We start from the raw sequence: 24,881 nt of genomic DNA, 5'->3' as shown, positions 1-24,881 counted from the left end.
TTATAGTTCTCATTTTTTAATATTGTTTTTATTAAAATATATATAATTAATTAATTAGCCGACTTTCTGATTTCAGTAGAAATCGAACCCACGTTAGCTGTTGGCAATTTGTTATCGTTGGCGGCTCTCTACACCTGGTCGACGGCGATTGGTTAAATTCCCGGACGTGGCGTAAAGCTCAAAATCAGAGTTTGCTAACGATTATCTAAAATGCTATATCAGTCCAATTATGGAATATCAATGTAATCTTAATTGCATAACATAAAAATCCAATTTACCTCAGTATTATTTTACAATTATATACATTTTAAGCGTTTATATATAATATAAATAAGTTTTATACTATAAAAATATAGATCAAATATGTTTTATGGTAAAACAACTTGGATACTTTAAGTATATTTAGGTACTTTTATGCATCCGTAGTTCGAAATTATATCGTATTTCTACTCCGTTTTGTTACTTCCCTGTTACTACAGTGTGAACAACATGGCGGATACCGGTGCGGTGAAAACAGATATCCGCACTGCGATTTGGAATCCTGGAGGATGGAAAAGTCTATTGACATTTTTCATCTTAACACTTGCTTGGCTGGCAGGTTTCAGCTCCAGATTATTTTCTGTTATTCGTTTTGAAAGTATCATTCATGAATTTGATCCTTGGTAAGTATCGCTCGCCGTAGAAAAAGCTGACATGGGGCGGCATGACTTTTTTTTTTTTCTCGTAGTTAAAAAAAAGAGAAAAAATAATTTGTTATTTGCTTCCCTCCCTCATGAATAAATATACAATACTTGTACAAAATAATAAACAAAATAAGACTAAAAAAAAAATGCAAACTTAAAAAACAAAAAAAAAAGGAAAATGTTTATAAAAATGACTTCCTTTTCGGAATTTTGTTACAAAAAATATGACGTTAATTTCCACCCTCCTTTTATTTTTCAATAATAATTCGAGTAAATTTTCAAATTATATTTTGTTCAATAATAAATTAAAAAGTAATATTTTTCGTATAGATTTATCTCGATTGGCTGATTTTCCAACTAAAAGCAAATCTTTCGTAATTTCCCTTTCAATTAAAATGCCGATTGTTATAAAAATAACATTCTGTTAACAAACTAATTTTACTTTTGATTGTTTTAATAGTTATCTAATTATTAAAATAGAAAATTTAAAAAAAAAGAAAAACTTAAGCTAGATATAACCTTATGAAAAGGTTTGTACGTTTTCAGCGTCCCAAATTCTCTAAAACCCGTTCAGGTAATTTTATAGCCCCCCCCCCCGCCCCTTGTCTTTAATCCCGTATTTTTGTGGTGGCTTTTTATATTTTTGTTTATTTTCTGGTGCCTTGATCTTAAACCCTAACCTTTCGTTTTGAAAAATATATATAGAGTAAAAGAACCGGCTTGCACGCGGGAGTAATTCTATCAAAATACCGACATCCATTCTATACAATTATTCGATTTGTAGTTTTAAAAATTACAGTGATATTTCTCTTTCCAAAAACTGTCATTCTGCGCGATTTTATATTTTTAAGATTTAATAAAGCAATTCTTTATTTAAATATTTATATAACGTCGATTAGCAAAAACAAACGAAAAGAAAAAAAGAACACTTAACCCTAAAATTACGTATACAGGTAAGAACGATGTATATTTTAAAGTTGGTTAAGAATATAAGTAAAAATACGTTCTTTAAAAACAAATCGATATAAATCCTAAATATTGTGGTAAACTTTATTAGTGACATAAATAATTGTGGTCAAGGAAATAGTTGTGAAATTAGTCAAAAACAAGTTAGTTCACGTACTCCTTTGTGACATATTTGCGTTAATAAATTCATACAAGATATATCTTCGATATGGCACTTATGCAGTTTAACATTCCGAAACAAATTTTAAAAGCCATTCTTAACATGGAGGGGGGGGGGCTTTTAGTAACGTTGCATGGACGGAGCTCCCCTAAAATGACAACAATTCATGGTGATGCAGAAAAAATAGGCGACACGAAGTCCACAGCAAACGGTGTCAAATAACAGTTGGTGCAGTGGTGTTGTGGTGCAGGTGCACTTATTGAACCGTGCTGAAATAATGTTATCTAGAAAGCCATAGGGTGTTTTGTAACTATTTTTAACTTTCGCCTAACAATTTAATGAAAAAAGATCGTAAAACTTTAATTTAATTTGAAAATACTATTTCAAAATAGCGCGGTCCAATAAGTGCGTGCACAAGCACCAATTTTATTTTTCTTCAAAAAAAGAAAAAAAGATCAATAAATATTGGGTTTGTTTTACTATACACATGGATTCAAAAAAGTTGTTAAAAAAAACGAATATATAACAAATAAATGTTATCAAAGGCAAGATAAGTTACTTTTCTTAGAAAAGTTGGTACTAGTGAGTGCACGTACTGATCCGAGCTAATTTTTAAATCGTGTTACCAAGTTTAATTAAATGTTTGTTTTATTCAATTGTAAGGTTAAAGTATAGAATAGGTACAAAATGCCCTCACCGTGCTAAGAATGGCTTTTTAAATCACGTTATTATTTCAGCACGGATCAATAAGTGCAGTCTGCACTAGTACTGAAAAGTTGGGTTTGTATTACTGTACACATAGATTCGAAAAAGTTGTCAAAAAACAAATATAGAACAAATAAATGTTATCAAAGGCAAGATAAGTTACTTTTCTACCAAACTGGATATATTTTTTGTGTTTTTATTCAGTGTAACATGTTTATTCAGCTCGAAAAACATGCAGAGTTTACCGATGTATTGGAAAATTCAAAATGGCAGCCGACTCTCTCTCGGAGAGGGTATGTTTGGGAAAAGGTATTATAAATAATAAACTAGACAAAATACTGTTAAACCGAATACATGTCAACTTATGTCACGGTAACATATACTGAGCGAATTTCTAACAGTATTTTGTCTAGTTTATTATTTATAATACCTTTTCCCAAACATACCCTCTCCGAGAGAGAGTCGGCTGCCATTTTGAATTTTCCAATACATCGGTAAACACTGCATGTTTTTCGAGCTGAATTAACATGTTACACTGAATAAAAACACAAAAAATATATCCAGTTAGGTAGAAAAGTAACTTATCTTGCCTTTGATAACATTTATTTGTTCTATATTTGTTTTTTGACAACTTTTTCGAATCTGTGTGTACAGTAATACAAACCCAAGTAGTAACTTACTATAAACAAATCCAAAACAATAACATTTTATGCAAAAAATAATTACCATTACTCATTTTCATAATGGGATTTTTTAATATCTGATACAGTTTTCGAGTCTCCTATTCCTCTGCATCAGCAATTTGCTTGTGGGTGTTAAACTGTATTAGTGTTGAAGATGTAAGTAGTTAAATTGTTGTAAATATCGTTTCTGAGCAAAGTAACTCGAACAACCATCTTGTTTAGTCACAGGAAGTAAGGCAGGAGGCACCTTCTTACCGGCTGTTTATGAGTTTGCTCAGAATCGACATTTATTGCGTTAATTTAACATGCTTAGTTAAATTTTCTATTTTTTAACGCAAATAACTCTCAAATTAATAGATACAATAATAGTTTTGGATTAATTTTACGATTCTATTTCTTTTAATGATTTGTCACTGTTTACCAATAAATATTGCCATACTTAGTTACATTTCAAATTCCAATGTGATTTTAGAATTACAAATCGAATATAAATAAGATTTTTTTTTTTTTTTTTTTTTTTTGTTTTTCAAGAAATTTGACGCTAATACACAACCATTGAAGATGTGCTTTCTTTTTATTTATTGAACTTAAAAATAAAATGGGTACTTGTACAGAATACGAACCATGCTACTTTTTAGATATGATTTTCAAGTTAAATTCAATTTTTAAGGTATCGTGTTGATTAAATTGGGTAAATTTTTACCTGGTTTCACCTTAACGTTTTCCTTTAAAATGGCTGCTATTGGTTTTCGGGTATGCTGAAAACGAATATCACATTTAAATTTTTCGCAAATAAGTAGTTTTCCAACGATTAAGCAATGTCATTTCTTATGTTATTACTGGTGGCGGTGGTGGCTGGTGGCCATCTTTGGTACGCACGAGCGAGCGCTCGATCGTGTAAACGCAACCTCGAGAAACTAAGCGCAAGCATGCGCGTATCATGATGACCACCAGCAATAACATAAAGAATGACATTGCTTAATATCCGGAAAACTACTTATTTGCGGAAAATTTAAATGCGATATTCGTTTTCAGCATACCGGAAACATATAGAAGCCATTTTAAAGGAAAATGTCAAGGTGGAAATCAGGTAAAAATTTACCTTAAATTATTAGATGAAAGTACAAAATAGTTAAAACCATTCCCTATGTTAAGAATGGGTTTCTGAATTATAACGTTATTTCAGCACTACGTAAGTACAAAAAATGTATACTGATAAATCGATATAATAAATCTCAGTGTTACACTTAATTCGACTACTAAATGTAATCTATAATTTAGTTGTTAAAAAAAATCACCCACTTCTTTAACAGATTAAAAAAAAGGGGGGGTTGATTTTTACATTATTTATTTATTTTTTTTTTAAACTATTTTAAATTATTTTTTAAAAAACTTAAATCGTCCCATCCAAAATGTTAAATAATAAATATTAAATTTCTAGAAAAAAAATCACAATTGAAATATTATTTACCTATCATTAAAATTGGTCATTACATAGATCGATCGGTCCCCATGGTTGCCAATATTGCTTGGTAAAAAATCCGATAAGTTATAGCAACCGGAAAGTAATCATACAAAATGAAACCCGGGTTCCTGAAGAAAACCTTAAAAAACTTCTTACTGATTTGTTCATGTTGCATTGTAATTTACAAAAATAAAATGTTCGCGTAACTGAAAACAAATAAAAGATACTAGAAAACAATTATAAAAATAAATTAAAAGCAACAATTAAAAAAAAAACAAAATGCAATGTGATTAAATCTGTTTTTTTCCCTCCTGTTTTTTTTTTTTTTCGCTTTCAGTTTCAGAGCCCGCGTTTAATTTTGTTTATTAAACCTGTTGTAACACGTTACTGGATTTTATCGAACCAATATGGGCAGTTTGGGACTAATTTAAAAGTTTTATTAAATTTAATCCAATTTTTTAAAATTGGATTGATGATGCACCAATTGAAAAATAACAGTATTTAACAAAAATGGTATTTTTGACGACATGCCCCAAATGTATTAAAAAAAAAAAAAAAAAAAAGTGCTTGCACTTATGTTAACTTGCTATCTTTTAAAATGGTATTTTCAAGTTAAATTCTAGTTTTACGATATCTTTTTTGATTAAATTGTACAAAAGTTACCCCATGTTAAGAATGGCTTTTTAAATAATAACGGCATAATTTTAACACGGTAGCATAAGTGCATAACTGCATAAGTACAAAAGGAAAAGACACGCTACTAAGAATACAAAGGATAAAAAATAAAATAAAAAAAAAAACAATTAAAAATAAACGTGGCTTTCACATCAAACTTCTTCGATCATTTCAGAGACTAACCAGAGATTTTCCGTCGATACTCGGGACTACGTAAGTACTCGCATTCCCCCGAGCGTCTGTTAATTATTGGCATTATAAGTCGTGTTTATTATGGTTTTCAAATTTTTAAAATTATAAAACTTCTCGTATATTACTAGCTTCTATGTAATTGTTTTCAAAAATTACCGGTAATCGATTATGTTTAGGTAGGAGCAAAAAATGGTGCAATAAAGATAGGGGGACATAGTTTTGAAAGCCGATTTATCATAATTTTTCAGTATGTAGGTTTCCGACTACTTTTTGGTTGTATTTGAAAGATAATTTCTAAAAGGAAAAAAAAAATATTTGTACACGTGAAAAAAAAAAAAAAGTTATAAAAAACTAATTCAGCTAAATATTGAAGTTAAATAAATTAATTGTAAAACCCTTTGAAAGATAAATATTAGTTTTCTGAGTCTGTCAATGATAATTAGTAAAATCCTAAGATATTGAATTAATAATAAAAAAACAAAGGACACCTTGTTTGTACAAAAAATAGCTAAATTAGCTCCCAGAAGTGAGAGATTCTCACTTCACAGAATGTCAACAAAACAGTCTTTAAGGATGGATTATACGGAAACCGAAAATCTGACAGTCGAAAGGCTGTCTAAAAATGATGTCAGGTAGTTAAAGGGAGGTAGGGGGTGCTGGGTTTCTCCCCCCCCCCCCTCAGCCGTGCATGCATGCATTCCTATCGTGAACGTTTGTATCATTTTTCCCATTTTTTAAAATTTATTTTTCTATGTTTCTGCTTTTAAATTAAGAAAAAAAAAATTATTTTTCAAGATTATATAAGAATTGTTATGCCGAAAGTTTCACATTCATGCAAGCAAGGAAAATATTAGAATCTTACATCTATATAGGTACGGCCAAAAATGTTGGTAAAAAGATAGGAGAAACATAGTTTTGACAGCCGGTTTATCCTAATTCTTTTGTAGGTTTCTGGCTACTTTTGATTGTTTTTGAAAGATTAAAGACTAAAGTTAATTACAAAAAGAAAAATATTTGTACACATGAAAAATGTTTTCACAGCGAGCTAATTCAGTTAAATTTTGAAGTTAAATAAATTTATTGTAAAAATCCTTTGACAGATAAATATTGGTTTTCTGTATCTATTTCAAAGATAATTAGTAAAGTCCTAAGATATTGAATTGAATAAATAACACCTTGTTTGTATAAAAAATAGCTTTATTAGCCCCCAAAAGCAAGAATCACGAATCGCAACAAACAAGTTTAGTGAACATGTATTTATATGGAAGCCCAAATGTCCGACAGTTGAAAGGCTTCCTGAAAATGACGTCAGGTAGTTTAAAGGAGGTAGGGGGTGCTGCCCCCCCTCCCCCAGCTGTGCATCCGTACATTCTTATCGTGTACGTTTGTATCATTTTTTACCATTTTTTTCATTTAATTATTTTTCTATGTTTTTGCTTTTAAATTTAAACAAATATTTATTTTTCAAAATTATACAAAAATTATGCTATGCTGAAAGTTTCACATTCATGCAAGCAAGGAAAATATTAAAATCTTACATAAAAATTATGAAAAACATGTAATTTTAAAGAAAAATGTAGAAATATTTTTTGTAATTATAATTTTTTGTAAAAATATTAAACAATGCTTAGTTCAATGATGATATCGGTAGTTTAAGAAATTAATTTTTCATAGTTATTGAATTTATTTATAAGAATTTTAGGGTCTTTTTTTTTTCGTAATGTTCCTGTAAAAAAATTAATTTTAATTGTTACAATTTACAATGCTTTATTTTCCTAAAAAGGAATTTTTTTTTTTTTTTTTTTTTACTAAAAACCATAACTTTAAAGGTGTTTTTTGTTTAAGCAAAATATATTTCCACTAAGATTCAAATAAAAATTAATAGGTTCATTATATTCTGTGATCATTATTTGATAAATACTGAAAATTTAATTAAAATTGGTTAATTTCTAACTTTTTATGCATTTTTAAGTAAAGGGAAGTGTCAAAATGCTTATAAATTTTGAGCATCGACATTAATTTTGCACGTACCTGATTATTTGAAATGAATTTGGAAGCTTTTAAAATGCTGTACTAGTTTTCAAAAGTCAGCCATTTTAATCTTTTATTGAAAAAAAAAATTCTTTGATTTTTGAAATTTGAAAGAAATTTTAGAAACATTTAAACTGATTTTTAAATTATTAGTAAATCTTTTTTCATTAAGATTGAAAGTTTTGACAGCTATTTGCATCCAATTTTATAGGTTACTGTAACAAAATTATAAGTTAATAATTTGATTTAATGAATAATTTAATGACCAAACAATAACTTTTAAAATCCTATTTAAAAAAGAAATAAAAGTAAAAAGTCCCGAGTAACACTAGTAAATAACTTTCAGTTTATGCTAAAGTCATATTTTTTGTAATCTTAAAAACGTTTTTATTAATTAAAAAAAAAATCAAATTGCATTACTTTTTTTTTTATTTTTTTATTTAATAAAATCTGCAATTATACCATATTTATTCACGTTTGAAAATATGTTGTCACTGTTCACTCCTGTTAAAAATTGGATTGTTAGATTGGCAATTATCTGTAGTCGCTAACTGCCAGAAATTAATCTTTTATGAATTTTAAACTTGATTGCTTCAAAATCAAATAAGATATTATATCTATGTATAATTTTATTGTCTACTTAAAAGTGAGATACCTTTTATTTAATTAACTAGCAATTATTTTTGTGGTAAAGACTTAAATTATTATAATAAACTAGAACGTTTGTTTTATTTAATGAAAGTACAAGGTGCCTTCAATAAGTTTCTAGACTTTTTCATATGAGCGCATGTATTAATAGTACACAATGAAACTCTAGTTTCTTTCAAAGTAATCTTCCACGGCTGCAATACACTTGTACAATTCTAACAACTGGAAGGTCCCATTGAAGTCCTCTTGTGTAAACGTGTCAATGATCCTCATCACAGCTTCTTTCATCTCAATAGTCTCATAACTATAGCCTCTAAAGTTTTCCTTGAGCTTAGGGAATAACCAAAAATCACAGAGCAAGATCTGGACTAGAGGGAGGGCGAGGAACTGTTTTAATGCCCATCTTGGTTAAATCATCTGATCTTCTCTGAGCACCCTTGGGACAAAGTTTGCTTAAGTCTTCCACATCTTCAGTTCGTCGCGAATAATTACATGTACAGACCTCACACTGACATCAAACTGTGCAATTGTCTCTATAGACACGCAACGGTCCTTATCTATGAAATTCTTTATTTGGCCAATCAACTCTGGTGTTCTCACTTCCTTACTCTTCCCAGACCTCTCATCTCACAGACTCCTTGCCTTCCTTGAATCTCTTATACCACTCAAAAACTGATATTCGATTCATGCAAGATGGTCCATAAGCAACCTGAAGCATTCCATGTTTCTGTGAATCTTTTTCCAAGTTTAAAACAATTATTTTCATATGATTCTAAATTCTCCTCACGTCCAGATTACATTTTTGAAATTCACTAGCTGTGACAATTGGGCTTTAGTAGGGTGTATTCCAATTCCTGCTGTAGCTGTTCATTTGAACATGAAAGCATAAAAATTGGTTAGTCATCACATTAGCATGTATAGCAATAACATACTGAATTTTCAAAAATCTATGACAATTTTAAATGCCTGTACAAAAAAAGTCAGGAAACTTATTGAAGGCACCTTGTATATTTAACTAACAAGAGAACGATGTAGGTAACCAACCGTGGAATTTCCAGGGGATGTACCATTCTGTTATCTTCTTTATTTTGAGATAGAACAGGGGAATCTATTTCCAAAATGTTGATTCTTAAAAACAATAAAAACACTTGAACCTTCCCTTTTTTTTGTTTGTTTTCTGCATAAACAAATGTTATTTTGACAGCAATTTAATCTTACCAGTCTGTAACCGTTAAGCAAGAAGACATAAATAATCGTAGGTCACCAGATAAGTATTATTACTTTTTGTTTTTACTCCTTCTCATCCTCTCTCTTTCTCTCACTTGATTCGATAGCGTTTCAAACTTTTCTTAGTTTAAAAAAAAATGTTATGGCTGCTTTTATAAGCAGGGGAGCAGGAGTTTCTATTTTATTTTTAACAAGGAAAGTAAATAAGTATCGACAATGAAAGTGAAAGGATTTTTAACAAGCAAAAAATAAGTGAATTTTGATAGGTGAGAAAAAATCTGATGGATGAAATTTTCAGTATTCTTTAAAAAAAAAAAAGAAAAAAAATCAGAGCCGAATGGATGAAAAAAAAAATGCTGTATTAAATAAAATCATTTTTAATGCATGTTGTTTTTGTTAAATATTAATAAATGAGCAATCATTTAAAATTACAATTTATTTAGTATTACGCATGTAATATAAGAAAAACGTTTGAAATGTGTTAACATTTATGTAAATAAGTGAAATCAAAACAAGATGTCGACTGAATTTGATTTTGTCGTGTGAATTTGCTTATTTGCATAATGTTAATACATTTCAAATGTTTTTTTTTCTCCAGTTACATGTTATACTAAATATATTTTAACTCAAAATGATTCCTCATTCATTAATATTTAGCAAAGCAACATAAAATTATTTATAATGGCTATACAGTATTGTTTTCATCCATTTGGCTGTGGCCGTGATCTATGATTACCAAAAAAGTATTTATTTCATTAAAAAAAATAGATTAAAAGTAATTGAAACTCTCAAGACATTTAAGTTTTCTTGTTTAAATTTCCAATTTAAGATTTGAGAGAGCTACCTTTAAATATATATTCCATTTATTATTTAATAACATTAATACTTTATATTTATTTATAAATAAATGCTGAGAACTTTGTTAATTATCTGATTTAAAAAAATTTTTTTTTTTTTCCAATTGCAGGGAGGGGGTGGGTATTCATTTTCATTGCCTGCTTCTAGTTAATCCTCTTATTTTTAAATTTAAAAGGATAAATGGTACCCTATTCTGGACAATTGCAAAAAAAAAAAAAATATGTCTTCAGGTATAAATGTGGGAGTCTTAAACCAAATCTTTGAATCAAACTATATATATATAATTTTTTTTTTACATAGGAGTCACCACTTATCAAGGCCCAGAGGCCACTTGAAAGTAAGGGTCAGTGGAAATTTGGTAAATTGGATTACTTAACGGAAACGGCTCAAGAACTTGTTTACGTTGGACTTAAAGATGATCATATTGTAGTCAGCTGGAAAGCAGGCAATTGGAAGACGGTTCCACAGGTGTGCAGTTCTAAGAAAGAGGCTTTGTTCATGGAATCTACGTTTAGGTTTAGGCACAGATAGTGGGGAAATTATTGATAGTGTTTTCAGTTAGACAAGTGTTTCTTATGAAAGTTTTGCGAAGGAGGGGGGGCATAGATTGGAGCTCAGACAAGCACTTGCTGTGAAAATAACAATGCTTGAATGCCTCTATTTGCTTGCCTCTTCAGGAGGACAAAGCTAGATACAACATTAATTTTTAGTGTGGGTAAATCCAGTTCTCTCAAAAGGGGTACACTGGATTGGAACAAAAATAAAAATATCCTCAGTCTAGAAAAAATTTTCAGTCAAGGACATAAAAAAACATTTGGAAAATTTATGAATAATATGAATTTTCTGTGAATTAAGAGTGAATATTTAGTTACCTCCCTTTATAAAACCTGATGTGTAAATTTGCAAATGCAGCTATCCTAATTCTCAACATAAGAGTTTTGTATTTAAAGCTTGGCCAATCTCTACTCAATAGTTATCATTGCACTGTTTTATTTTTATCTGACTAGGCTAGAATCTCAGTGTAGTTTGTTTTGTCTCCACAGGCCATCTTAAGCATTATTCTTTGTAAAAGGAAAGGGGATGGGTTTATTGCCTATGACTTGACGCATTCTCATCTATGAGAGAATATCAACGGGACTATATAGATTATTTAATGATATGCCAAGAAAAGGGACTGAAAAAAAAAAGTAAAACTGAAGAGGCCATAGGAGCACTACTAAAAGCACTAAATAAAAGTAAAGTGGCCTCCAGAGCACTACTTAACCCCCTTCCCCAAGAATGTGACAATAGTTTTTAAGTAAACACTTAAAAATAGAGAAACTCAGGAATCCTGCAGTGTTATGAAAAGCTCTAAATAAAAGAAAGGAAACTGCCAGAGTGCTAATAAAACAAGTTTCTAGCTCCCACCCTATTTGCTGTATTAGATATTGAAATATGTCCGTAAATAACTTGCGCACCTCACCGATATCCTCTTTGGCCAGATATTTTTGGACTCCTTTAAATATAACGTCATGACATTAAAATTTGAGATGGTGACATCATGACAAACAAATTCAGGGTTTTAGTATAAGATAAATGCATATATAAATATATGTACACGTACATGAAATTCATTATGATCAACTTGTTAGTTTGGGTGCGAATCATATCTATACAAATATATACACATGCACAAAATTCATAGATTGGATAATTAGTTTAGGCACGAATCGTGTGCATACAAATGTATAAACATAAATATGCAAATAATGCATAATAATTGGTTAATTAGTTTAGATATGAATTCTGCCCATAAAAATATATAAACATATACATAAGATTCCTAATGATTCGTTTGGAAACAATACCCACCATTGTTTTTTCTTTGTTTACAATTTCCTCTTTGTTTTATTATAAGAAATAGGTAAGCAGACAAATTTTTGAAACTGAAACTCCCAAACTGAATAGACTGTTTTATCATCACAAACAAGCAAACTGATCTGAGTTTTATGTTTTAATATATATATATATATATATATATATATATGATAAACTAGTGTGGAGGCACCCTATCTTGCCAGTCGTAAAAAATGCTTAAATCTATTTTAATTCATGCAGCTTTTGTATTTATTATTACAGAACCAATTTTATATTGAATATTACATTGACCTAGTATATAGTACTGATTTCAAATGTTAAAAAAAAGACTTGATGACCATCAACTAGAATCGAAACCAAAACATTTTGTGCTCCAGCTACGTTTCTTACCATTTGAGGTAACCCGACAGACATTTTTAAAATTAAACCACTCTTAGCTATGATTAGTTTTATGCATATACAAACTAATTGAAATGACTTTTTTGCATTTCAACTTGCCGACTTCTGTACACGTTATTCATTCATCCAAACAAAGATTTTACTTGTTATAAACCATCCTTAGTGTATGATTACTATTTATGTGACCAGTAGTTTAAGAGTTTATCGGTTAAATATATTCAGACGCACATCTGTTTTATTTATGAAGATTGGTATTTATTCTAGAGAATCAGTTATGCTGACATAAAAAACAAACACATGAAGTTATCTATTTTAAGTGTTCCTAATGATGGCGGTCTGAACAGAGCTGAAAGAGAGAAACAGACCAAATACCAAGGTCTCATGTACGATATGAAAAGAAACTGGAATCTTAGGGGAGATATCAATCATACCAGTTATCATAGGTGCTACAGGGCTTATGAAAAAGAACCTGAACTCCTACCTTACTAATATTCCTGGTGAACCAAGTGCAAAAGAGATTCAGACAATTGCACTTAAGGGAACAGCGAGGATACTAAAAAGAGCTCTCGGTTGGTTTCAATAAAAAGCGGGGCAATGTTGGCAGCTGGTTTGGCTGCCCCATACCCAGCATTACAATCTTCAAAGGAAGAAAAATGAAAAAAAAAAAAAGACATTTAAAAAATTTTATTTATCAATAAAACCTGTCTGTCTGATGGGATCTATTGTCATTGTATGAATGACTACAATGCTATCATTTTGTAGATTTAAATGCTTTAATCAGATTACAATGTCCATTTGTTCAGTTTTTGTTTCTGTTCATGCTTTATATTAACATGTTTTTTTGTTTCCCTAATCTGTATTTAATTTGGAAAAAGAAAAAAAAAAATAGTGATATTACTCTTTAGTATATAATCGATAAAATTTAAATTCAGGTAGAACTTTTTTTTTCTTTTACTTCTACTAGCTGTATCTTCCTGGGGTTGCTTAGTTTTTTTTGTTTTTTTTTAACCTTTCTATTTTTTTAACTGCTATATCTTATCCTCAAATTAGATTTTAAATAAGATTTTGCTATTTAAATTCATTCATTATTTTTATTTTATTTAATATCTGATCAGATAATTTTAGAGAGATTAGAGAAATCCAGAATTTAGGAAGATGTCAGCACAAGTTTTATTCAACTACAACAAGTGAAAAAGTTGCCTGCTATTAAAATGTTGGTTGTACCGGATTCTGGATGCACACAGTTGCTGGTAAGCAAAGTTGTGTATCTACTTTTCTAGGCAAAAATAGGTGGGGGTATTAACTGCTGATATGAGGACCCTGAACTGCCTTTGGTAAATGGTAAGATCAAGTAAAACTTATTTGATCTTGAGATCAATGCGATTATGGAACTCATAGGCATGCACCTAACTGAATCGAATGAAGTGCATTTTGAAAACTGGAATCGGTGCATTATCATTTTGATTGAGGAGTCCACTAACATTCTCTGTGTTGTGCCCAAGTCTATCGCCAGTAATCTTGATATAATTTTAGTTCCTATAAAAATAATAGTTGAAATATAGTTTAGTGACTTGGTTATTAATTTGTTTTTGCTTGCAAGTACATTTTCAATAATTGTCATATTTCATTAAGATTTTGTTAAAAAAAAAAATGTTTTTCATTAAAAATTTTTTATTTTTTAATAGCATTTTCTTTGAAGTTTACTGGCTCTATTTGTCCAAATGGAGTTATATTGGCAAACTATTAATTACATTTTTTATCAGAATACATAGCATTTCTACTTAATGCTGATGTGGACCTGGTGTTAGATTTGTAGAGGCATAAATGTTGTTCTAAACTTTCAAGCAGACCAAACCCTGTTCACTGGCGGTACAGTAGAAACCATCAGTTAGCATCATCAATCCAAGACTCGCTCTTAAAGTGCATAGGGAATTGCATATCTCTTGGATGTACAATGTCTGGTCTGAGGTTTTATTTTTTGGGTGTAAAATGTAGAGGGATTTTTGATAAATAAAAAATAGACTGACAAATTTAATTATGAGGAGTTTAAAATAGACATGTCTAAACATATTTGCTGTGTTGTAATAAAATTGAAATAAATGAATGCTAAAAAATTATTAAAAACATTTGAAACCAAAAAAAAACTTGGAAAATGATAAATGAAATAAAAAAACTAAATTGAAACGTGAAATCAAAAGTAACTGTAAAAGTCATTTACTAAATAATGAACCATTAAAGAGCTAGAGATATGTGAGTAGTACCATTAAAACAGTCGCCTCCCGGGGGTGTTACTATCACTTAGTGTTTATGTATCCCCTAGATCATAATATGTACGATTTGCAAATGTGCGTTGTCTAGATTTATTTACTTCGCTTTTTACAAAATTCTTGCTATTTCAGCCCGTCTTGTGTTCGTTCAGCTTTTTTGTATAAAACCGAAACTAATTCAAAGCTAAGGTACTGTTCCCGGCAATCGCACCGGGGAACGTCCAGAAGCAATCAGCTTTGATCAATGTGGGGCCAAACTCCTTATATCAGACAATTGCTATTCAATTTGGACAATCCCCTTTTTATGGGGAGCTGGTTTCCCCCTCCCCAACATCTTGGGGAAACAACCAGCCAAAGTTGGGTAAACAAACCGAAAAGCTGCCCCGCAGTAAAAGTTAACTCCGCTACTTCTATTTGACCTCATTAATGAAGTAAAAAAGAAGCGGAGTTAACTTTTATTGTGGGCATGTCAATTCTGTTTTTAATACTTAAATAAATTCAAACGTGGTTCAGTTATTGCTGGCCGAGCGTGTAACGTGTCAGGTTTTTTGCACACCTTATTTTCCACCTTCGCCTCAAGGCTTTGGGTTCGATCCTAACTACTTATCAAAACTTTTTTTTTTTTTTTTTTTTTAAGCAACACAAACACCCTGGGCAACGATTTTTTTTAAAGAAGTTTTAACATTGTTTTTATATATATATATATATATATATATATATATTTAAACAGGATTGTTACTTCGCTTATTCTTTATTTTGATTCCCCCCCCCCCCTTTCGGCTCAACCCTTCAGACAATAAATATAAAAAAAATTGGCTAAAAACATTAATTTCTTCACCCTCAACTGGGCACTTTTCTACAAGGAGAGGTCGCTTTTTTCGCCGATATTTTGGAAAGTCATCCCCTCTTTTTAATTGATTAGCCTTAATTTAAACCTTTGTCACTTCCGGTTTGGCGATGGACACAACGGCAAAGACATCACACTTTTTTTTTTTTCATGTTCCTTTCCTTCTTCGCAGTACAGGTTCGAGCCTGCCTGCCTGCCTACTACGACTTTTTTTTTTTTTTTTTTTTTCTCAACATGCACCTCCAAACATTATATATTTATAATCGTTGGACAAAGTTTTTTCACGCAGGCCACATTAAATGAATCTCTCTCTCAAAGATTGTACTGCTGTGATTTCCTAAATGTTAATAAAACTTTGATGTTCATAAATTAGTACTGTATTATATAATTTTATTTATACAAACATTGGCTACATATATGCATACATTTTTCAGCTGGCTTGATAGCACTGTATTTTGAAAGAAATCACAGCTGAAACATGTATGCACTAGTAATGTTTGTATAAATAAAATTATAGTTATAAGATCTTTAATCAGTTAAACTGTGAGTTATGTTTAATTTAATGAGTACAACCTCTTGTTTAAAAATCCAAATAAATTGAATTTGTATTAAATTTGATCCATAATCGTTAGACACCAGTTAAGCATGATTCCTTGAATCTCAATTACTTAAGACTCCATCAGGTTAAACATTTAAATGTAAGACATTTTATAGAATCAAATCATGTAATAGATTTTGATCAAAATTAGAATAATGATTCTAGACATAAGGTTTATTATCATATACGAGGAAAGAGGTGCTAAATTTCTGTTTATGAAATTAATTTCACCCTTCCTAAGATGGTTATTATGTATACTAAAAGGTTGAACAGTATAGAAAGATGTGTATATAAAACAGGAGACTTTGTTGGTTTGGTGACCTTGAAAGCATGGATGAGTGCTTAGGTAGCAGAGCTAATTTACAAGAGAAGGCCAAAGAAAACATAGGATAAATGATAACGATGGATTTGTGGGATAAAGATTTGGTCAGATATAGGTTAGTTTGGAAATGGGGGTGGGTTCATACCTTTCTCAAGTTTTATGTTCAACACATTTTATAGCCAGGTAGTACGAGTTAATATGATCCTTTCAAAGTTTTAAAACCATACGAACAAACGAAATAGATTTTAGCAAGCGATGCTTTCTCTCTCTCTCTCTCTCTCTCTCTCTCTCTCTATATATATATATATATATATATATATATATATATAATCAAATTTTGGTTAGATACATTGTAGGTAATTTTTATCAATATCCAGTTGGTATAGTTCCAAAGTGAAATGTGCTGTACTAAAAATAGCCATTGACCTGTCAGCACCAGTTTTCAGGTAAATGCACACGTTTCCATTGTAGCTTTTACTTATCCAAAATTATTAGTACAATGGCTGTTCAAATTTATTTGATTCAATATTTACAAAAAAAAATGTCTTAAAATAATTTGACCTTTATAGTTACCTTACCTGAATTTCAGCAAATATTTTTTATGAAAAACTTGATATTGAGTTTATAAAGGTTTTGTATAGAAAGGAAGCTTATATGTTGTAAGTGCAACATTTTAAAGTTCCTTTTTGATATATTCGATCTGAGCTAAAAAACAGATTTTTAAAAACTATTTTAAATAGACTTTCTTAAAGACTATTTTCTAAACAAGGTAAGAAATGTGAGGTACCCAATGAGGATCAGATTTATAACAAAGGTTAAGAGTTTGTGTGATTTGTATTTTTATTTTTAGCAGTGTCAGGTTTTTTAAATGAAATTCGCCGAAGTTCAGCCGAATTGCATTCAAGTTTTTTCTTTTTTTTTTCTTTTTTCTTAACACTAACAGATAAGATTTTACCGATGATAATCCTCCATCCCTCAACCTCCAAGAATAATCTTAATTCACAAAGGTTATAGCAATCCCACAACTGTTTTTATTTTTTAATTGTTAATGGCAATATTTTTCTTGAAATAATCTATAAATAGAAAAGCGAAAATGTTTGTTTTCGTTTTCGTGTATGTCCAAGAAAGGATTTTTTTCTGAGAACCGATCGCTCGCCTCACAACTTAAAACTTTTTATATCACTTCTAAATGATAATATCTACAAGTTAACGAGGGCCGACTGTCTATTTAATTTGCTCGACTTTGAAAAGATAAATATTCAACATTTTTTGCTCGACGCATATTGATTAGGCTTTTTCGTATAATAAAAGCAGAACTAAATCAGGTGGTGGTCTTCCCAGTCAGGATCGCCGATACTGTCTGAAAGCAATCAGATTTGATCAATGTGGAGTTTTTCTTTATATCAGACAATTGCTATTCAATTTAGACAATCCCCTTTTTATGGGGAGCTCGTTTCCCCCCAACATCTTGGGGAAACAAAAAAATTAAAAAAAGCGTTCCCGCAGCAAATAAAATACTGCCCCGCAGTCAGTTACCTCATTAAGTCATTAAAACGGGCACCTGCCAATTCTAAATAATTAAATTCAAACTGGTTTCCATTAGTATTTCGTGGTGGCACAATGCTTTACGTCACATTTTTTTTTTTTTTTTTTCACACTTTAATTTCCAACTTCACCTCAAGGGTTCGGGTTCGATCCTTCATACTTACCCCAAAATGTTTTTTTAATTTAACCCATCCCCCCATCCCCCGGGACACAAACACCTGGAGTTTTGATTTACCCAAAACCACACACACCTCCAAACACCCGGGCAACGCCAGGTAACCCCCGCTAGTGTATATATAAAGCTTAAAAATTGTTAGGAAAAGTTTATTTCTTTTGTAAAAATAATTGTCAGCTAAATATTCTATAAATAAATGAAACATAAAATAAAATATACATCAAGTGCGCTTGAAAGCCAAATTACAATGCAATATTATGAAAATAAACATATTTTACTTGTTTGAAATTTATAATCAGTATATTGTACATTTTTCTTTTTTTTTTTTTTTTTTTTTTTGTCATGTTGTAAAGTTGGAGAAAGAAAAGTCAGTTTGTAAAGATCCGTGTGTTGTTTTTCAGCAGAACTACATGAGATTAATGTAAGAGGTGTCACTTCCATTATAGAAGTAACTAACGCACCGTTCCGGCATTTCAAAATACAACCGCTGAGAGATCATGCACGAATCTTTACTGACTTTTCTTTCTCCAACTTTACAACATGGCAAGAAAAAAGAAAAAGATGTACCAAATCCTGAGGATGGAGTTTGATTCCGAAATATATTTAAATTATAAATTTCAAACAAGTAAAAATTTGTTTATTTTCATAATATTGCATTGTAATTTGGCTTTCAAGCATTCTGATGCATAAATCAATGCTTCTATAACGGAACTTATGCCCCTGATATGAAACGTATTGAAAATTGTAAGTTCACGGAACTTGTGTAACAACAGAAATAGTCTATGGGGCACATTTTTGCCGGTGGACGCAACAGCAAAGATGTCACGTTTTTTTTCTTTCCTTCACATTCTTTTCCTCCTTCGCAGTACGTGCTTAGGTGGGCATGTTTATTTGCTGGTTGCTAGTCCTTGAGTGAACATTTGAGTGTATAAATATCTTAATTCGAGTAAAAAAATTTTCTCTCAACTGCACCTTCATCTTTTTTTAAACTGTACAGAATTTGGATTTCAACTCTTTAATTTGCACAGGTAGATTGTTCTTGTGTCAACTATGATTATCAATACCAGACACCATAACGTGTAGCAAGGCACACACTGCTACTTAATTTGACATAGTTTCTAAATCTATAATAAGTACATTTCTCTACCTCCATCAAAATAAAACTTATATAACTGGATTCACAATAAAATTTACTTTCAAATGATATTTTAATATTTTGTTGTGATTTGTATATTCGAATAAATCGCTATTTAAATCTGACTATTAGTGACGAAACATGTCAACATAGCAAACCCTCTGGCGATAGATCACTTTTTGCAAATAAGTGGTTAGGGTGTGTTCACATAAATACTCGTGGCGGAAGTTGTACCCATCAACGACGTTTCTAGTAGTTTTAACTTATCAGGGAAAAGAATTGTCTTTGCTACGGAATTTGAACACCTGTATGTCTTTCCAGTCAAAAGTTAGAATATTTCAAAGGTGATGCTGTGTAAAAGATAAGTAAAAATAGAAACTGTGTTCAAATGCTGTTTAATAGCGAATATATCAATTTCTTTTATCTGAAAATTTGAAAAGAATTGGATAAAAACTTTCCATGCACGAATTGATTGAACTAGTGATAACCGCATATAAACATGAGAATTTTTGTGTGGCGAGACGTGTATAAAAAAAATCTGTAAACAAAACTAACTTACGAACATAAATTATTCATTTTATTTTTATTCAGAAAACATAAGTTTTAATTATGGAAAGGAAAAGAATATTTTTACAAAATAACTTCTTTGAAAAAGAATGACCGACAATAACCATGCTTTTAAAGAAGTTAAACCACAAAACACTTATCCAATTAAGTAAAAGAATAACTTTTATTGGGTTTGTTTTACAATCCACAGAGGTATGAAAAGTTAAAAAAAAAAACAAAAAACAAATAACAAATAAATGTTACCAAATAAAAGTTACTCTTCTACCTTGATAAACTTTTGGTGTTGTAAATGTTTATTCTGTTGACAAGTAGTGTCAAGCATTACATAAGAACAAGAAAAAATGGCCGTGATGTCTCTTGAAGTCTCAATAATGACTTAGATAAAAAGTTAGACAAAATAGTGGTAGAAACTCGCCTGATAATTGTCTTGGTAACTTGAAGCTATCAAAATGAAATTTAATCACCATAATTAGTTTAATGTACTTGAAAACAATTCTGATCTGTACAAAATTTGCTTTAATTTGATATGCTACAAGTTATAGTTTGTTAATTTCTTTGAAGCATGTCATGGTGGCCATCTTGGATTTCCTAGTCGCCATCTTGGATTTTTCATGTTATAATGGCAAATAATAATGTCCCTCCGAATAATACTTTCTATGATGATAAAACCTTACTTACCGTTTTTCTTAGCTGTTTTCATGATGTTTCTACTTAGAGCTGTTAAGATGAAACTGAAATATGCTAATTAGTATGCAAATTCCCACGTGAGATGGTCGTAAATAACGCCAACTAAACCTTCATGGTATTATATATTCAAAATTTCATAATATCGTAAAAAGATCTGAAGATGCAACTTTTTAAAGATGGATTAGTCTGTAAATTGTACAAATTTCCTACCATTTTCTTATATGCATTTGACTTAAAGCAAAATGTTCAGTGAGCCACACATTTTTTTTTTGATACTTTGAGTGGCCATAACTCCAGTTATAATGGGCCGATTTAAAAAAAAAAAAAAAAAAAAAAAAAAAAAAAAACCTAAAAATATTTTTTTTTTTTTTTTATGCTGTTTCAATAATGCTTGATCTGAGTTTATTCGATCTAAAGAAAAAAAAATGATGTGACATTGCTACTATGATGGGTAGAAGTGCTAATTATAATGTTATCATCTATGCTAAGGACTCCAAAAGACTAATTTAGAATTGATTGCTAATTAACACCTTTAACTGTTGTGCAACAGGTCTACATGGACATGAATATTTCTCAGATTGAATAGATGCACTTAAAAAAATCGGAGGTTATGGTAATTAAAACACCTAGATTAGAATAACAGGCCAAATAATTCAATTTTTGTTAATATTTTGTAACATGAAGTAAATCTGTGTGTGTGTGTGTGTGTGTGTGCGCACAAAAAAAACAAAAAAAAACATTTGAAACAATAGAGTAAAATATTAGTTACTAAGCTGTACTAAACCAGCATTGCCTGGAATGCAGTGAAGGCATTTTAATTTTTGTTTTTTGCACATTTTGTAAATTTTATACAGGAAAATAAAATTTTAGTTTTAGTGAGAACATTTTTTTTATTCTTCAATTGAAAATAGGAGTTATTCCCCTTGCTAATGTAGATTTTTTTCAGTGTTTGATAATATAGATTGTTTGAACCAGACTATGTATTTGTTTAAGTAAATTTTAGTAAAGTATATTGCTGAAAATGAAAAATTAAATGCTATTCATGTCTGAAAATCCAACAAGAGATTTTATTGATTTTATGAAAGTGTTCAAATTTATTCATATGAAATGAGTTAATATGGATAATAAAGTCAATCTATTATGTATTTGCAAGTTATCTATTTACTGCATACTAATTGTGGCCTTCTGCTTGACTCTGCCGTTTAATTCTTACCTATGAATATATTAAACTTTTTTTTCTGCAAATAGACATGTTGTTGGCTATGAATATTTTTAACATTTTCTTCAGAAGTGGAGGATTCCATTATTCCAATTCCTTAAAACAAGAACATAAGTCGGTCATGATTCAAACCAACCTTTTTGTTGTTTCTTCTTTTAATTATGTTATTATTTTATTTTGCATCAGTTTCTTGCTGAAAATACTTATTCTGGCTAGAAAATACTTCTAACTTAAAACCGTTTAGAGTGAATGTTTTCCTTTGCTTACTGACTATTAAACATTGAAAGAGAAATAGTTTTATCGATTTATTTCTTAACTTCTACAAAATGAGTTATTTCCCCTAACTACTGCAGAAATAAATATCTAAAAATATAATTTGCTTACAATATTGATGCAAGAAAACTTATTTTTCAGTTTTTTTGTAAACCAGTCAGCCATTCTTTGTTTAGGTATAGCTTTTCTATTATATAAAGTAAACTTGTGTGTGCAAGTCTAAAAATCGTGAATTATCAAAGACACCTGTCATACTCTAAATGCCTTGCTTCAACTTGGATTTATTTACGCTCAGACATCATCTAGCAACTGACTTGGTAAATAAACACTTAGAAAACTAATAACCATCTTACCAATAGCAATCTGAAGAAGCACCTTTTTACCCATGTTTTTAACATGTAAAGATGCTTATCAAGTTCGAAAATAGAACAGTTTCTATAATTTTCGGAAAGATTGTTTTTATGCTCTGAATTACTAAAGCATGGAATAAACTTCCTGCATCAGTTGCTGGCTGCTGAGATACTGCAAGGTTTATACATCTCAAAATTTATCAAAACTATATTATGATAAGTTGTAGTGCATAGGTGCGCACTGTCGAAAATGATTTCATTATCTAACTAGCATGGGTGCCCGGCGTTGCCCGGGTGTTTGGAGGCGTGTGTTGAGCAAAAAAAAAAAAAAAAAATTGGTAGTAGGAAGGCAGGCTCAAACCTGTACTGCAAAGGAGGAAAAGAACAAGAAAAAAGTGACCTCTTTGCTGTTATGATGACCGCCAAACCGAAAGTGACGTAGATTTAAATTAAGACTAGACAATCAAAAAGACTTTCGAAAATATCGGTGAAAAAAGCGACCCCCTCCCTGTAGAAAAGTGTCCAGTTCAGGATGAAGAAATTGTTTCAGCCAATTTTTCGGTATTTGTCATCTGAAGGGTTGAGCTTCAAAGCAATACTGATCTTGTGAAAATTTGTCGCCTCTGTCGAAAGTTTTAGGCAGACATGCAAACATACATACATACATACATTTATATATTGGTAGCTCAAATTTTCAATCCAAACTGATTAAAAAGTTTGCCCTATCTCTTTATGTAAGATTTCAAATGTTTACACCAGAAATTGTCTTTAGTAATTTGGTAGAGACTGCAGAGGTCAAATTTTTTTAACTTTGACCCCTATTATGACCTTAACATTTATTATTTTGGGCTCAAATCAAGTTAAGTCAAGGAACTTATATCTAAAATTTCAAGTGTTTAGACCCAAAATTGGCAGAGGAGTTTGATAGAGTTCTCAAAGGTCAAATGGTTGAACTTTGACCCCTTAACAGACAAATTTCTGGCTGAAAACGGATTACAAAGATTTTTCCCAAATTTCACTACCCTGTATATCAAATTTCGAGTCTGTAGACTGAAAATTGACAGTTATTGTGTAGGGAAATGTACACAGATACACACACACACACACACACACACACTTTCACTTTTATAGATATATAGATATATAAAGTTAAATCATTTGAATTTTTCAAATTTAAACCTAAATAGCAAAAATCTGCCAAAGCGATATTGGTCCCCCGATTTATTGGAGAGGGACCTATGTTTTCAGTGACGTCCGTGCATCCGTTAGTCTGGACTATTGCCAGATAACTGACCATTAGTTTTTCCTGAAATTTTGCCACAAATTGTATTTCATTAAATAGATGTGCACAGTGAAAATATTTTCTTACAAAAATTCCCGTTGTGCCCCCAGGGGTTTAAGAGGTCAAAAATGGTCAAAAATGACACATTTTGCCCCATAACTTGTGATCCATCTATTAGATTTTTTTGAAACTTGGCTAAAATGTGGAGGCCATTGTTCTTAACATAAATTCAGTATGGGTAAACCTGGCAAAATTCTGGTTTGCATCCCTCTGGGACTTTTAGGGCTAAAAAACATGCCTTTTTTTAACCTTTTTTTTTTTTTTTCATATTACTCAAGAACTTTGTGTGTCTATATAGTAGTTTTCCATGGCGCTGAATTCACATATACATGTCTTAAGGTGTGAAACTGCATCGTTTGTTCATTTTCACTGGGATTTGGCATTCCAGGAGCTCCAAAGGGGTTACAAATGCCCCAAAATTCCCCCCAAAATGACACTTTTTACCCCATAACTTTTGCCTCATTTATTAGATTTTTCTGAAACTTGGCAAAAATGTGAAGGCAATGTTGGCCCTTCACATTTCTCACATTCATCATTTCTTCACTATTTTTTTGTGGTGTCATCTCACATGCAGCACCAGTGGGTGTTCACTCATGTGTGACTTATTTGATTCTGATTATTCAGTCCTTTTGAAACATTATCACTATTGGTTCTTTGCCAAAATAAATTGAAATTCCAATCAATTTCATTGATTACTTATTCTATCCAACTTGATAATTCTCTCTGTAGTTGACACTTTTGGATCACCAGTATCAGTTGGCATAAAACGTTACCATCTACAGCAGTTACAAAAGCATGCATACATGTTTATCTTGATTTACTTTTTAAAAAAAATGCTTGATTTTTTTTTTTTTTTTTTTTTTTTTTTTTTTTATATGCACAAGGAAAAATATTTTTGACTCATATTATCTTAAAATCTGCTTGTAGATGCTATCTTTTATTAAGAATGTTATCTACACAACAAAAAGTAAAGTATCCTCAAAATATTGGGTAGCTTCACTATCA

At 30.6% G+C, this 24,881-nt stretch overlaps 1 protein-coding gene across 1 annotated transcript in view; it reads left to right on the top strand.

Moving 5' to 3' along the window:
- Nucleotides 1-463: 463 nt before the first annotated feature.
- LOC145259915 (dolichyl-diphosphooligosaccharide--protein glycosyltransferase subunit STT3B-like) overlaps nucleotides 464-24,881 on the top strand; it is a 104,781-nt gene continuing 80,363 nt past the window's right edge. The window contains exon 1 of the mRNA XM_080117866.1: nucleotides 464-662. Coding sequence (XP_079973992.1) covers nucleotides 490-662 — 173 coding nt within the window. The 5' untranslated portion in view covers nucleotides 464-489. The remainder of the gene's footprint in view (nucleotides 663-24,881) is intronic.

Source organism: Euprymna scolopes, chromosome 35, assembly GCF_053919585.1.
Source record: "Euprymna scolopes isolate OS-2025 chromosome 35, ASM5391958v1, whole genome shotgun sequence".
NCBI classification, from domain to species: domain Eukaryota; kingdom Metazoa; phylum Mollusca; class Cephalopoda; order Sepiida; family Sepiolidae; genus Euprymna; species Euprymna scolopes.
This window is presented reverse-complemented; position numbering and strand designations above follow the sequence as displayed.